Raw genomic sequence first — 16594 nt, forward strand, 5'->3', positions numbered from 1 at the left:
CCACAAAGCCTCCGTAGCACTGGCCATGTGGAGCTGGGTCATTTGTCAGCCATGAACAGTTCGAGGGACTGAATCACCTGCTCCTGGAATTAAAACCTGGATCTGCTGGGAATCCTCAGCAAGTAGCAGGTGAAGCACGGACAAGAAATAGGTTGCAGGGAAATAGGGAGGTGGTTGGGAATGGGGTTGATGAGATTTGCTCTGAGAACTGACAAAGTGTCAGTGACGTCCCTCTGTATCATGAGGAAATATGAAACCAGCATCACTCATCAGCTTGTCGGTTTCTGTCACACTGCTTTTTGTTCAGCCTTGCTCAGTATAAACCACGTTCCACATTCCCTCCCACACTGACCGCACGAGATCATTGGCAGAGATCTGCTCTTGAACAGAGTGTGATGAAAGGTGTGTGAAATTGGTGAAGGTCACTGCTGTCCCTCTTCACAGGAAATTAGCTGAGTTTTTCAGTTCATGAGGGCATCAGCCTTCTGTTCAAGGGGCAGCATTCTCTCCTCTTATCACCTTGATTTGGTTACAGATACCGTTATTCAACTGTTTTTAATTGCAGGCCTCAGACCAGAGGATGTAGGAGTTGCCTTTACATCGATGGTGGGACTGATGTTTTCTACAGCATATGCTATTATATTCATGTGCTGGTCAAGGAAAGGATACCCAGGTACCTGTTATTGTCTAATTTGCATTTCAGCAGAAATACCAAGTGACTCATGTTAACAAAATGAACTCCTCCCACACCCCCCCACCCATCCCCACAGAGTCTCTGGATTCCTGTGGTACCCAGAATGCAATTGTCCTACATGATTGACAGGTTGAGATATGAAGTGGTGACACAGAATGTCTGGAGTTGTTCTGGAGTCGTTCTGGAGTCAACTCTGACCTGACTGCAGAGGGGACTTTGGGAGGAGTGACCCTGAGGAGGGAGGGTCAATTCTTTCATGATTGACATATCTTGCTGTCAAATCATAAAAAAGTTAGCTTTGAGATGAGGATCAAATCAAAAGAAATCAAGTTTAATTTTCATTCAAACCATGAGACAGTGTTCCTTTTGGGCCAATATACAAAAAACATATCTGCGCATTCAAAATAAAAAAAGTGCATAATCACGTTGGAAAACATATTTTTCAAGACCCTGCGTGACAAGTCCATAAATGATGGTTCCCAGCAGTCCAGCCTATAATTCCATCAAGCCAACACCAGGGTGGGGCAGCACCAATGGGAGAGCCCACCCCCACACTGTAACACAAGCCCAAGGACGGAGGCATAGACATCACTACAACTGAGGCGACACTGCTGCCTCGCTGCCTGGGAAGCAGCCCTGCGGCAATCAATGTCCAACAGGGTCTTGCGATCACAAAAGAAATGTCCAAGACAGTCACTCGTGGTTTCACTACACGCTGCCATCACGCCAACTTGAAAGCAGCAACTTCAAGTAGCCGGCAGCTGCGTGGTCTGCTCTCCGATCAGCCTCGACCTTCATTTACCGTTAAATGCCCAATCTTTCATGCTGACCTGCCTGTCCCCATATTGTCACGTTTTCACCTTGGATTAGAGCATCACCTCTCACCACCGACACCTTTGAGCATTGAGGTGCCGTAATGTTCCAATATTCACCATGGGGACGGGGTTCCCAGTCAAACAGTGTAACTCCATTGCTGAAGCTGGGACTGGTTATTATCACCACTGGCAAGACCATGTCAATTGCAGCACTGGATCACTGGGATAATACGACTGAGCTTATTTACAGTAGGGTCTTGTCTCACTTGCTCAGTGTGTACACAGAGAGTCTTCCTGCCATTTCCATCTTCACGGCCTGAGGATAATGGATACCCAGGTTTTACAATATATTTCCAGACCTAACGACAAGGTCTTTAGTCTCTCCGGGGATCTCCACACACTGACAGTGGAGTGAACTCTCTGAACCTCCCTCACTGCATTGCTCTGACACCTGGTCCTTTTCCAACCTGGTGGGATTGTCTCATGTTTAGGACATTCATTATCACAGCCAACCTGACCAATCCCAGTCCATGTCTGTTATCTGGAACACTTGTCCACTGAAACATATGTAGAACTGTTTGTGTTGATCAGTTTTGAAACAGTTTGAAACAGTTCTAATGTTGTTGTTCATTTCTCCCTGTGGACTCTAGACAACAAGCAGTGGTGGTGGCGCCTGAATATTTGTAACATTGTGGCTCTTGTCTCCATCCTCATTGCCCTCATTTGCTGGATTGTGTCTAAAGGTAAGTGCACAAATATTCTTAAATTACATTAAAATGGTCGCTGGGTTACTCAGTGCAGGAATGGAATGAGTATCTCAGTCAGTACATTGTGAACTGCTTTATATGGAACACCAGCACCTGCAGTCCTCAGCCCCACAGTCTACAGCTGGGGACTGGGAGACCTGCTGGAGGTTTGACCCAATATAGATCGGTTACAGACAGTGTGTCAGGGAGGTAGCCACCAAGTTGAAAGTTGATCTTTACAGTATCTGGATTATACCCCAACGTGCGAGGAAGCAAAAGGTCAGGACAATTGGGAAAAAGGGTAGCTTTTCATAGATACTGACACCAATGCTGGGATGGCAAGAACTGTGCCAACTGGATAGAGTCCACCTGAGGTAGGACCTGTGTTGTAATGAAAGGGAAGGTGGTAAACGGGGAGCTGACAAAGACTATAAGTAGTAAGAAAGGGGGAAGGATCTACAAGAAAGTAAGTGTTCTAAATATAAACAGAGCAGAATTGAAAGGATTACTGGAGTTTAAAAATGGTTAACAATAAAATGAGAGGAAATCCTGTCCCAAATGAGTCAAACATTCTCTTCAGCAATGCAGTGCTTGGGGAAATTCTGTAGTGGGGGTAACCAGACACGGTAGTAAAGGGGAGGGGACAGGGAATTGAGCTTTGCAGAGTACAGCAAGGGTAGAGAAGATGAAGAGACAGAGTGGTGCTGTTTCTCAGGAACAGTATGAAGGGAAGATGAAAAAGTGATGTCAGTGTTGGTGATGAGTCCAATTCCTCCATCCTCACCAGACCCTCCCCTCAAAAGACTGGAGCAGGAAGGGACGTCTCCATCTCCTGCAGTGGTGGATATCAGAAGAAGTCTGGTCCCAGTTGGTGCTTTCTCTGCCTCTGCCCATTGATCACTGTAGGGCGATGTGAAGGATTGGGGGGGGGAGAGGTCTGATGGCAGGGGGTGTGTTTCCATATATCGGCACATTGTGCCAGGTTGGAAGTGGCCAAACAAAGTTATTGAAGATCTATGTTAATTGGCTCTGCAATTGATCACATGGTTTTATTGGTGCTAAATTGAGAGCCTGAAGTGTGTTCTTACATTTAAAGTGGGAATTCCGGACCAAACTTGAATCGCAGAAGGATCCTTGACAAATAGGAGAAAATCTGCAGATGCTGGAAATCCAAAGCAATGCAGACAATATGCTGGAGGAGCTTTAATTTGCCGACAGACACAACAGGTCAACAACAGATGCCACTTCATTGGCTCTTCACTCAGCCCTGGAACATCTGGACTGTGAAGAAGCTCACTTTGACCAACAGAACATGTTGGCACCTTCATGAGCTCCCTCAGCCTCTGCCGACCCTGTGATTTTAGTGTCTGTGGCTGATGTCAGAGCATCCTTCAGACGGGTGAAACCAGCATCCTTCAGACGGGTGAAACCGGTGTTAGTATCTGGCCAGACAATGTACCAGGTCAAGTAGAGAAGACCTGTTCTGATCAACTGGCAGGAGTGTTTCTGACATATTTAACCTCTTACTTCAGCAGTCTGAGATACTGCCTCAAGCAGACTTCAATCTCACCGATGCCCAACGAGAACGTGGTGACCTGCCTCAGCGACTATCATCCAGTTGCATTTCTATCCACGGTGATGGAGTGCTGTGAGAGGTTGGTTATGAAGCATATAAACCCCTGCCTAAGAAGTGACTTGAATTTACTTCAAGATACTATTTCATTGGCTCTTCACTCAGCCCTGGAACATCTGGACATTGAAGATGCAAACATCAGGATGCTCTTCATTGACCACAACTCAGCATTCATCACTATCATCCTCTCGAAGATAATCACTAAGTTCCAAGACCTAGGCCTGAATACTTCTTGTACAACTGGATCCTCAATTTCCTCACTTGTAGACTCTAGTCAGTTCGGATTGGGAGCAACATCTCCTCTGCAATCACATCTGTACAGCTGTGCCACAAGGCTGTGTGCTTCGCCCACTGCTCCACTCGCTTCATTGAATTGAATTTATTTCTTACATCCTTCACGTACATGAGGAGTAAAAATCTTTATGTCTCCATCTAAATGTCCAATGTGCAATCATAGTAAATTTAAAATAAATAGAACAGACAATGTAATATAGAGTACACTCAATTCAGCTAGAGTTCATCAGTCTGATGGCCTGGTGGAAGAAGCTGTCCCGGAGTCTCTTGTTCTTGGCTTTTATGCTGCGGTACCGCTTCCCGGATGATAGCAGCTGGAATAGATTGTGGTTGGGATGGCTTGGGTCCCCAAAGATCCTACGGGCCCTTTTTACACACCTGTCCTTGTAAATGTCCTGAATAGAGGGATGTTTACATCTACAGATGTGCTGGACTGTCTGCACCACTCACTTATGACTGTGAGGCTAAGCACAGATCCAATGGCATTTTAAAGTTTAAAGTGGTCAGATTGGCACCAGCGTGCAATTCTCCCTCAGTCATCATCTTCTGATAAGCCCACAAAAATGTCTATTTTGCTTCTTTTACATCTGTTCTTCACATTTAATGTGCTCCTGGAACAGTTTGAGCCTGCAGTTTACAGTCTGGAGATCGTTTGTGTGATCCAGCACTTCACTCTCTTCAAGAAGATTCCAGGAAGCAAGCATGTACTCGGAAGGCCTCAAGGTGAAGAAACTTTGAGACGGATGTGAGCCAATGCTCGACTGCATTTCACCGATTAAAGCGTCCACTAATTGTTGATGAAAGCGTGAGGCAGATTGAGACATGGAGATGAATGCTGAAGGAGCGCGAGAGCTCAGTGCCGACTACCTTCCTTTTGATCGCAGTCGGGAAGGAGTCTGTGAGCGGCCTATCACTGTGTAGCTCGCAGTGGCAGGCGGGGAGGTCTCTGCACTCGCGGGGTGTCTCCCTCTTTGTTGCAGAAGGAAGATGTTTCCGTGGTTCCGTGTTATGGATTGGACTACTGTGTTTATGGACCTGTGGACTTTGACAGATTTATGTTTTTTATATTCTGCGTTTCTCACCCATTTCTTTCTGAGACGAGGGTTTGGGGTCAATATTCTTGTTCTGTTTTGTGCAGGGAAGTGGGGTGTATTGGGTTTGATGTTTCTCTCTGAACAATTTTCACTTTCTTTCTTTGTTTTGTGGCAATCTGGAGAAGATGAGTCTCAGAGTTGTAATGGATACACTCTTTGATAATAAATGGACCTTTAACCTTTGATGACACCACTGTTGTTGGCCAAATCAAGGTGGCAATGAATCAGCATATCGGAGGGAGATTGAAAACCTGGCTGAATGGTGTCACAACAACAACCTCTCACTCAGCATCAGAGAAACAAGGAGCTGATTATGGATATAGGAGGAAGAATCCGGAGGCCCATGAGCCAGTCCTCCTCAGAGTGGACAGAGTCAGTAACTTTAAATTCCTGGTTTTATCACATCAGGACCAGCATGTAGGTGCCATCACAAAGAAGGCATGGCAGCTCCTTGACTTCCTTAGGAGTTTGCAAAGATTCAGCATGTCATTTACAACTTTGACAAACTTCTATAGATGCACAGTGGAGAGTATCCTGACTGGTTGCATCATGGTCTGGTATGGAAATGCAAGAGTCCAGAAAAAGTGGTGGACACAGCCCAGTACATCACTGGCAAAGTCCTTCCCACCAGTGAGCACATCTTCGAGTACTGAAACAAGAAAGCAGCATCCATCACCAAGAACCGCCACCGTACAGGACAAGCTCTCTTCCGACTGCTGCCATCGGGTAGGAGGTACAGGAGCCTTAGGTCCCACACCACCAGCTTCAGGAACAGTTATCACCCTCAACCATCAGGCTCCTGAACCAGTGTGGATAACTTCACTCACCTCAGCACCCAACTGATCCACAAACTATGGACACATTTTCAAGGACTCCACAACTCATGCTTCTTTTAGTTTCACAGTTTGTCTTCTGTTGAACTGGCTGTTTGTCTGTCTGTGTTTGTGTGTAGTTATTCACTGATTCTATTGTACTTCCCTGGTCTACTGTGAATGCCTGCAAGTAAGTGAATCTTAATTAGTAAACAGTGACATATACACACTTGGATAATAAATTTACATTGAACAATGATTAACTTGTTGCTTTGTCTCATAAATGCCATTGGACATATGACTGTGTTAAATGTACGTTTAAACTGGGAGTGGGTGTGGAGAATCAGTGTGAACTTACTCAGTGGGTTCACTTCTGTACATTTCAGATCAAAGCTGCAAGACCAACATTCCAATCTGGATCATATTGACTGTATCAGGGGTCGCAGTTGTGATAACGTTATCCAGATCCTTTCCAGTTTGCAGTAAGTATCAAAATCAAAGCATTTTCTGAAGATCTCAATCACTGTGAAAACTTTCCCCTGGTCTCACCATCACTTCAGCTTCTAAAGGGAGCCTTTGTGGGGAAATCTCCAGCACATTATCAACTCTGTCCCAACTGGCTGCTGTCACTCGGGAACAGATCTGGCCCGAATTTTGCTGTTTCTGTTGGAAGTTCTGCTCAGAGATGCTGGAATCTCACAGTAGGTAGCTGATGGGGTTTCGGTCTCCTGCTGGAGTGTGGAAGTCTGGAACTTTTGGGCTGAGTTCAGGTGATTTCCTTCCGTGCCTGCCGGGAAATTATTGGAGGGAATTCTAAGGCATTGAAGTTGTGTACAATTGGAAAGGTCGGGATCTGATTATGGATTTGTCAGTAAGGCCCAAAGTCCGGGAAACCCAATCTCTCTAATCTGAGGAGACAGCAAAGAAAATTGATGAAGGCAATGTGAAAGATGTTCTCCATGTGTACTTCAGTAAGTCATTTGACACGGTCCCACATGAGAGACTGATCCAGAAGCCTAACACACCCGGGATCCAAGGTGACAGAAGGCAGAGGTCGTGTTGGAAAAATGTTTTTTTTCTGATTTGAAGTCTGCACCTGCTAGTGTACAGTAGTGAATGGTTGTAGGGCTTCTGCACTTTGTGATATATATTAATGACTTAGTTGTGAGTGTAGGAGGTATGATCAGTAAGCTTGCAGATGAATGAGAATTGGGGGTGTTGTGGATGGTGAGGAATGTTATCCAAGTCTGCAATAGGATATGGAGCAGATGGAAAGTTGGGTAGAGCATTAGCAACTGGAACTTAATCCTGACAAGTACAAGGTCATGCATTTTGTCGAGTTGAAACAGGGCTTGGACATCTGCAGTATGGGGTAGAAATGTTGAACAGAGAGACTGAGGATTCCAAGTTCATAGCAACACACACAAAATGCTGGAGGAACTCAGCAAGTCAGGCAGCATCTATGGAAATGAATAAATAGTTGACGTCTCAGGCTGAGACGCTTCTTCAAGACTGGAAAGGAAGGTGAAGAAGCCAGAACAATGTGCTGGGGAAGGGGAAGGAGAACAAGCTACAATGTGATATGTGAAGCCAGCTGGGTGGGGGAGTGGGATGAAGTAAGAAGCTGGGAGGTGATAGTTGGAAAAGGCAAAGGGCTGGAGAGGAATCTGACCGGAGAGGAGAGTGCACCATGGGGAAAAAGGGAAGGAGGAGGGGCACAGGGGAGGTGATGGGCAGGTGAGTAGAAGAGAAGAGGGAAGCAGAGTGTGGTGCCAGAGTGGGTATAGTAGAAGAGGGAAGGGGAGGGGAAAAATTACTGGAAGTTGGAGAAATCAATATTCATGCCATCAGGTTGGAGGCTACCAGATGGAATAATGGGTTTTGTTCCTCCAGCCTGAGAGTGGCCTCACATTGCAGTGGAGGAGGCCTTGGACCGACATGTCAGAATGGGGAATAGAATTAAAATGGTTGGCCACTGGAAAACTCTGCTTGTTTGCAGATGGAGGGAAGGTTCTCAACAAAGTGTTTCCTGATCTGCATCGTGTCTCAGTAACGTAGAGGAGGCTGCATCAGGAGCACCAGTTACAGTTGACAAGCCCAATAGATTGGAGATGAAGTGTTGCCTCACCTGGGGGCAATACATTGGTGCCTTGGACCGAGCTGAGTGATGAGGTGAATGGGCAGGTTTAGCACCTCTTTCACTTGCAGGGATGTGCCAGGAGGGAGATTAATGGGGAGGGATGAATGAACAAGGGAATCACAGAAAGCAGAAAGGTGAGGGGGAGGTAAAAATGTTGTTTGGTGGTTGGGTCCCATTGAAGATGGCAGAGGTTGCAGAGAATGATCTGCTGGATGTTCGTGCGTGGTAGGTGAGGACAAAGAGAACTTTACCCCTGTTAAGGGGCTGAGATGATGTGGTGAGTGTGGATGTCCAGGAAATGGAGAGGATGCAGGTGAGGGTAGCATCAGTTGTATGGAAAGGAAAACCCTGTTCCTTGAAGTAGGACTTCTCTGATGTCCCGGCAAGGGAAACCTCATCCTGGGAATAGATGTGGTGGCATTTTTACAGGAGACTGGGTGGGAGGAGCTGCAGTCAAAATAGCCAAGGGAGTCAGTAGGATTATGAAAGATATCAGTAGATAGTTTATTCCTAGAGATGGAGACAGATCGATCGAGAAAGGAGAGAGAGGTGTCAGAAATGGATTAAGTGAATTTAAGGGCAGGGTGGAAGTTGGAGACAACTATCCAAGTTCATAGTTCTCTTAAAAAGGGAAGTTCTCTTAAAGAAGCCTTAATGTGGATAAGAGGATGATAGTGTGGAGAAGAATGTAGACAGCATGCTTGTCTTCATAATTTGGACCATAAAATATAAGAATTGGGACACTAAGTAAGGTCAGAAATTGAACGATGGGCTGGATGAATTCATGGTGGAGAAGCTGGGGCAGTGGCAAATGTTCAGGTTCTTGGGTCATTGGGATCTCCTCTGGGGATGGAGGCAACCTGTAGAAGATAGACAGTATACACTTGAGCCAGAAAGGGGTCAATATCCTTACAAGAGTGTTTGGGAGTGGGATGGGACTCTGATCAGGAGCAAGACATGGGGATAAAGCAGTAACTTGCAAGAGCAAGTTTAGTCATCTGGATAACCAGGGTAGTCTGTTATAGCACAGAGGCAAAATTCACCAGGGTGAAGAATGCAGGACTGAAGGTGTTGTATTTAAATGCATGTATCATTCAGAATATGGTGCAAGAACTCGTGGTGCAATTAGAGATTGGTCGATATGACATGGTGGGCATCACTCAGTCATGGCGGAAAGAAGGCCCTAGCTGGGAGCTTAACATCCAAGGATATACTTTGTATTGAAAGGAAAAACAGGAAGACAAAGGCAGTAGTGTGGTTCCATTGGTAAGAGATGGAATTACATCTTTAGAAGAGGAGACATGGGGTTAGAGAATGTTGAATCTTTGTGGATGCAGATAAGAAATTGCAACGGTAAATAAAAACCATTATGGGAATCATATTTAGGCCTCAAAATAGTATCCAAGATGTGGGGCTAAGATTGCAAAGAGAGCTGAAGAAGACATGTAATAAGGGTAGTGACACAATTGTAAGGGTAGACTTCAATATGCAAGGGGATTGGGAAAATCAGGTTGGTGTCGGATTGTAAGAGAGGGAATTTGTTGAATACCTACAAGATGACTTTTTAGAGTAGCTTGTGCTTGAGCCTACTTGGAGAAAGTTTATCTTAGATTGGGTGTTGTGTAATAACCCAGATCTTATTAGGGAGCTTAACGTAAAGGAACCCTTAGGAGGCAGTGATCATAATCTGATTGGATTCATACTGCAATTTGACAGTGAGAAGCATAACTCACGTGTAACAGTATCACAAGGGAATAAAGGGAATTACAGAGGCATGAGAGAGGAGTTTGCCCAGGTGGATTGGAGGAGGCTATTGGTGGGGATGACGGCAGACCAAAGATGACTGAAGTTTCTTGGTATAGTTCACAAGGCCCAGGATAGATATGTCCCACAGAAGAGGAAGTTCTCAAATAGCAGGGGTAGGCAACCGTGGCCAACAAAGAAAGTTTAAAAACTGCATAAAAGCCAAGGAAAGGGCATATAAGGTAGCAAAAGTGAGTGTGAAGATAGATGATTGGGAAGCTTTTAAAATCCAACAAAAGGCAACTAAAAAAGCTATAAGAAGGGAACAGATGAAATGTTAGGGTACACTAGCCAATGATATAACGCAGGATACCAAAAGTTTTTTCACTTTTAGAAAGAGTAAAACGGAGGTGACAGTTGATACGGGACCACTGGAAAATAATGCTGGGGAGGTAGTAATGGGGGAGAACAAAATGGCAGATGAGCCTATTGGGTACTTTGCATCTGTCTTCACTGTGGAAGACACGAGCAGTGTGCCAGAGTGTCAGGGAGCAGGAGTGAGTACCATTGCTACTACAAAGAAAAATGTGCTAGGCAAACTGAAAAGTCTTAATGTGGATAAGTCACCTGGACCAAATGGACCATATCCCAGAGTCCTGATAGATGTTGCTGAAGAGATAACGGATGCATTGGTCATGATCTTTCAAGAATCACTTGACTCTGGCATGGTCCCAGAGGACTGGAAGATTGCAAAAGTCACTCCACTCTTTAAGAAGGGAGGAAGTCAAAAGAGAGGAAACTTTAGTCCAGTTAGCCTAACCTTGGTGGTTGGGTAAGTGTTGGAGTGTATTATTAATGGTGGGGTTTCGAGGTACTTGGAGACTAATGATAAAATAAGTCAAAGTCAGCATTCTTTCCGTGAAGGGAAACCTTGCCTGCCAAAAGCGTTAGAGTTCTTCGAGGAAGTAACAAGCAGAGTGGACAAAGGAGAGGCAGTGGATGTCATTTACTTTGATTTTCAGAAGGCATTTGATAAGGTGCCACTCATGAGGCTGCTTAACAAGATAAAATCCTATGGCATTACAGGAAAGATACTGACATGGATAGAGGAATGGCTGACAGGCAGGAGGCAGCAAGTTGGAATAAAAGGGACCTTTTCTGGTTGGTTGCCGGTGACTAGTGGTGTTCCTCAGGGGTCAATATTGGGACCTCTGCTTTTCACATTGTTTGTCAATGATTTAGATAATGGAATTGATGGCTTTGTGGCAAAGTTTGCAGATGATATGAGATAGGCGGAGGGATAGTGCTGAGGAAGCAATGTGATTGCAGCAGGAATTAGACAAATTGGGAAAATGGGCAAAAATGTGGCAAATGGAATACAGTGTTGGGAAATGTATGATAATGTATTTTGGTAAGAGGAACAAACGTGTGGACTATTATCTAAATGGGAAGCAAATCTGTGCGTATACTTAAGGCAGAAGTTGATCGTTTCCTAATTGGTCAGGACATTATGGCGACAAGGCAGGTGTATGGTTGAGTGGAATCAGGGATCCACCATGATGAAATACAAAGCAGACTCAATGGGCTGAATGGCCTAAATCTGCTCCTATGTCTTATGGCCTTTTAGATTTTGCACATCCATACTCACATCTTTCTACAGATGCACTACAAGCATCACTGCTTGATACGGAAACTGCATTGCAGTGGACAGGAAGGCTCTACAATGGATAGTCAAAGCTGCCCAACCCATCTCTGGCACCAGCCTACCTGCCATCACGTGACACTTTGGCTCTGGTGACCATAATTCTTTTAATTTTAAGGTAGTGATGGAAAAGGATAGCATAGGTCCACAGGGTAGATCCAAAACTGGAGCAGGGCTCATATTGAGAAAATTAGCCAGGATCCAACAGGTGTTGATGGGAAGGGGTTGTTTGATGGGTAAGAAACAAATGGAACATGTGGGGGGATTTTAAGAGTGTGGTAAGTGGAATTTAACATGCTGACCATCTTCAGTCAGGACATTGAGTAGAGGAGTTTGGACATTATGCTGCAGTTGTATAAGTCATTGGTAAGGCCACACTTGGAGTACTGTGTACAGTTTTGTTCAGCCTGTTATAGGAAAGATGTAATTAAACTAAAACGAGTGCAGAAAAGACTTACAAAGATATTGCCAAGACGAGAGTTATAGGGAGAGGCTGGTCAGGCTGTCTTTATGGATTAGGACATAGCTGTCAGTACCTCCAGTTGACCTCTGTCTGTTTGTGTGTTTCCCCCTCGCTGTCAGTCTGTGGATTTGTATTGCCGTGTGCTCCTGTCCCCACTCCTGCTCTACTCCGGTCCCTGTATTACTGAGTACTCTGTCTCTCACCTGTTTCTCATTATTACCTGTGTTGCTGCCACCTGTATCTATTGCTCAGTGTATTTCAGTCCTGTGTTTTCACCTGCTCTTTGCTAGATTGTGCCGGTGAGTTTTCCTGAGCCTTCCCAGCATTTGTATCTGTACTCTGTCTGAATATCGACTCAGCCTGTTTCCTGATTCTGGTTTTTGGATTTCTCTGTATGTTTTGTTCTCTGCCTGAACTTTGATGTACCTCAGGATTTGTTACTCAATTGGTATCACTGTGTGCACAGTACTGGGTCTGAGATTGGATCCCTGCTCCAGCGCCCTGACAATAGGGGAAAGAGGCCATATGGAAATGTTTAAAATAATGAGAAACATAGATAAGGTGGATGGAATCAGCCTTCCCCAGGGAGGGGAGCCCAAAACTAGGGGGCAGAGATTTAGGGAGAGAGGGGCAAGATTTAAAAGGGATCTGAGGAGCAACTTTTTCACACAGAGGTTGGTGAGTAGATGGAATGAACTGCCAGAGGAAGTGGTTCTGGGAAGTACAATCTTTTCATGTGGGAAAGACTTGGATCAGTACATTCAGGGACAGTGCTTGGAGGGATATGGGACAAATACAGGAAATTGTTACGAGGTGGGAGAACAATGTGATCAGCATGGACTGGTTGGGTTGAAGGGCCTGTACCCATGCTGTATTCTCTATGATTCTACATTGCAACTTTACAAAACACAGGATAGGCCACACAGGGAGTACTGTGTGTAGTTCTGGTCACAACACTACAGGAAGGATGTGATTGCACTGGAGAGAGTGCAGAGGAGATTCTCCAGGATGTTGCTGGATTGGAGGTGTTTGGTTCTGGGGAGAGATTGCATCGGCTGGGCTTGGTTTCCCTGGAGTGAAGGCAGCTGAGGAGTGACCTTTATAAGTATACAAGGTTGTGAAAGGCATAGATGGGATAGAGAGTGAAAATCATTTCCCATGGTATGGCAGGGGTATCAAAAACAACTTTTGGGTTTAAGCTGAGAGGAAGGAGTTCTAAAGGAGATGTGTGGGATTAGTTTTTAAAACAGAGAACAATTGACATCTGGAACACACTGTCAGAGGAGGACACGTTATGTTTAATATTACAAGAAGGATTTACAAAGGCATTTAAATAAATGTGGTTGAGAAGGGTATGGACCTCGTGGACAAATAGGATTGGTGTTGATGGGCAAAATACACAGCATGATGAGATGGGCCAAAGGGCCTGTTTCTGTGACTCAGCTGTGAATAAATGGTCGGTTAAAATAGCAACAAATAATCTTCAACAATGTATATCATTCATTAGAACTTATAAGGGATTATTTCATTAATTACAGGCAGAAACGAAGGAACTAATGAGAACAACCATGCTGATAAAAAACAGGTATTTTGTTCATATAAATTCCTGCAGTTTTCTTGTAAATAGTTTGTAAATTCACTGTTATTTCTCCCTCTCTCAATTCACACATGTATAAACTCATTGAAATCTTCCTGCAGTATTTATAACACCACTTTCTGTCCATTTTAGGATTGTGGAGAAATGCAGGAATTACAAGCTCTCAGCCCAGGTCATGAAGCTGAACCTGAAAATCATCCGGTCAGTTAGAAGGGACACGGCAGCCTTCAGTTCCAGAGGTGACTGTGAGGGCAGGTTCTGTGTCCCTGCTGTAGACTGGAGCCTGGAAAATCCTTCCCTCCAACAGTGGGAACATGGTGCTCTGCAGCTGTAACTTGTCTCACCCTGAGTGAGAACAACACTGCACTCATTTCAGCTCTCAGCTTCCGGTGAGAAATTCAATCCTTGATAGTCTGGCAAAATTCCCATTGGCACCGGAGTCATTTTAAGGAACCATGAAAGAGGAGCCCAGAGGGGCTCGGCCCACAAGACCTTATGGGTTTGTCTCTGATTTAGATCTCTGGAAGCTGCAATAACTACATAATATGTGCTTCAAAAGACAGTCCTGACTGCAATCTGGGACATCAAATGCAGGCTCCCACACACAGCTGAACTGCTTTGCCTGATGAAGACAACCACAATCAGGTTTATTGTCACTGTGTTATGAGATGAAATTTGTTGTTTTGTGACAAGATCACTGCCTCTCAGATTCCTCGCCTCGGGATCATTCATCGCTGATCTCTACCACATCTCACACTTTACTCCTTGCTGCTGCCTGGCTGGAGCCCTGGAGGGTCACCAAGGCCCCCTTGTACAACAAGCACCTCTTGTGGTTAATGTTCCCCACCAGAATGACAAGGTCTCTCTGAGTCCCTCTCCTTTCCCATCATTTCCAATCAGTTTGTGAAGCAGCAGCACTTCCTATTGCTTGTATTTGTTTGTGCCATCGAGGCTGACTTCCCCTGTCGTAGCAGAGAGGTGAAGTGCTGGCAGCTGAGAGAGATCAAACTGAACATCCCGATGTCACCATTTTCACTCTCGGCCATGGCATTGCTCTTCCATCACGTCGGTGTTACAGGAGTTACCCTTTGTACCCTCGCAGGAGTCAGTTGGAACTGGAGTTCCTCTGTTCACCTGTTTACTGGAATCTGTGCAATGAGATCACCCGGCTACAGTTTCAGGACAATAATCCCCATTCATACACGGATCGTTAACCCTGAGTATAATAATGAGGCCGGCATCATCCAACTCGGAGTGACACATCAGTGATGAGCATTTTCTTCATCAATCTACAAACATCCAACTATTACTCCTGGGCCATCCTGAGAAGGGTCACAGAGTCACACAGCACAGAAACAGGCCCTTCGGCCCACCAAATCCATGCTGACCTTGTTGCCCATCTCCACTGATCCCAATCGTTGAGGGATCTACATCAAATTTGTCATTTTCCTGCCCAGATTGTCTGCTGTCAGTCAAACTGAGGACAGTGTGTAGACTCCACCCCACCTTTGTGTTGTTGTATCAGACTAAACCAGTGAATCCAAGCCCAGAAATCCTTTCCATTTTGTACAAGTATTAAAACTGCTCTGGCTGTTACACTAATGCTGTCATCAGAAATCCCATAAAGATTGTGATTTTCCCCAGTACCAATACCAGGTACAGCATTTCCTCACAAAATCCCTCCCATTTCTGTACAGTGAGCAGTGAAACTGCAATAAAACTCCATGAGTTTGAATGTTGTATTGGAGGGTGATTTTGGGATATTTTAATCCTATACTGTATGTACATGTGTATATTTGTATTTTAAACATATTGCCTGATGCCTCTTTATGACCATTGCTGATTAAATAAACCACTTCTGTTTTGCCATTGGTGAAAATTCTTTAATGGGATCAGCCTAATTATGGGATAATTTACAATGTCCGATTAGCCTTTGGACTGTGGGAGGACAGTGGAGCATCCGAGGAAACCCACACAGTCACAGGGAGTGTGTACGAACTCCTTACAGACAGTGGTGGGAATTGAACCTGGGTTGCTAGTACCATAAAGCGTTGTGCTGACCAATACGCTACCATGCTACAGAAAATGCTAGAAACACTCAGCAGTTCAGGCAGCATCTGTGGAAACAGAAACAGAATTAATGTTTCAGGTTGAGGACGTCAGAACTGGGAAAGATTGAAAACAAGTTGGTTTTAAATTACACGGAGGATGGAGGGGGTCGGTAAAACAAAGGGTCAGAGTTCTCGTGGGGTACGTTGTAGATGAGGTCACCGGGTTTGTAATGAATGAAGTTATTAGGGACGTGGAACATGAACAAAGGAACATAAAACTCTACAGTGAGGGAGAGGAGCACACACAAAGGGATGTAAAAGTTGTGAAATGCAGAGCTGTAGGAAATGCCCAGCAGGCCTGTTAATGGAGAGAGAAAAACTGAGTCAATGTTACAAATGGATGAGCTGCAGCAGAACTGACGGTTCTGAGAGAATTAGAGACAACAGGCTGTCTGATGTTGAATATCGAGTCCAGGAGGCTGCAGTGTGGTCGGAGGAAGATTTTCATTTACAGTTGAGTCAAAGTGAATTGAACCCACTGACTGGAACCACACTTTACACAAAGGGAGGTGGGTGTGGTTGTTGGAGTTTAATTATCCCAATCCCCGGACATTGCCCTCATTCGCAGGGACCAATAAAACATCATATTACAAATATCCTGGAAAATATTCACATTATTCTCATGGGGCTGAACTGAGCCCACTTTGAACAGAAATCTGCATACCTGCCCGGCGGGACACAGGAAAATAAAACAACAAGTCTAACAGGTCAAACTATAACTACAGCTCCTTGTATTCCGGCCCATGTCCG

The 16594-nt window shown here is 44.9% G+C and overlaps 1 protein-coding gene across 1 annotated transcript in view; it reads left to right on the forward strand.

Moving 5' to 3' along the window:
* LOC140721609 (uncharacterized) overlaps positions 1 to 15139 on the forward strand; it is a 60770-nt gene extending 45631 nt beyond the window's left edge. Inside the window, exons 8-11 of the mRNA XM_073036424.1 lie at positions 2160 to 2252; positions 6475 to 6570; positions 13675 to 13721; positions 13866 to 15139. Of these exons, the coding sequence (XP_072892525.1) occupies positions 2160 to 2252; positions 6475 to 6570; positions 13675 to 13721; positions 13866 to 13943 (314 nt within the window). The 3' untranslated portion in view covers positions 13944 to 15139. The remainder of the gene's footprint in view (positions 1 to 2159; positions 2253 to 6474; positions 6571 to 13674; positions 13722 to 13865) is intronic.
* The last annotated feature ends 1455 nt before the right edge of the window (positions 15140 to 16594 follow it).

This window comes from Hemitrygon akajei, chromosome 2, assembly GCF_048418815.1.
Source record: "Hemitrygon akajei chromosome 2, sHemAka1.3, whole genome shotgun sequence".
Taxonomy (NCBI): Eukaryota; Metazoa; Chordata; class Chondrichthyes; order Myliobatiformes; family Dasyatidae; genus Hemitrygon; species Hemitrygon akajei.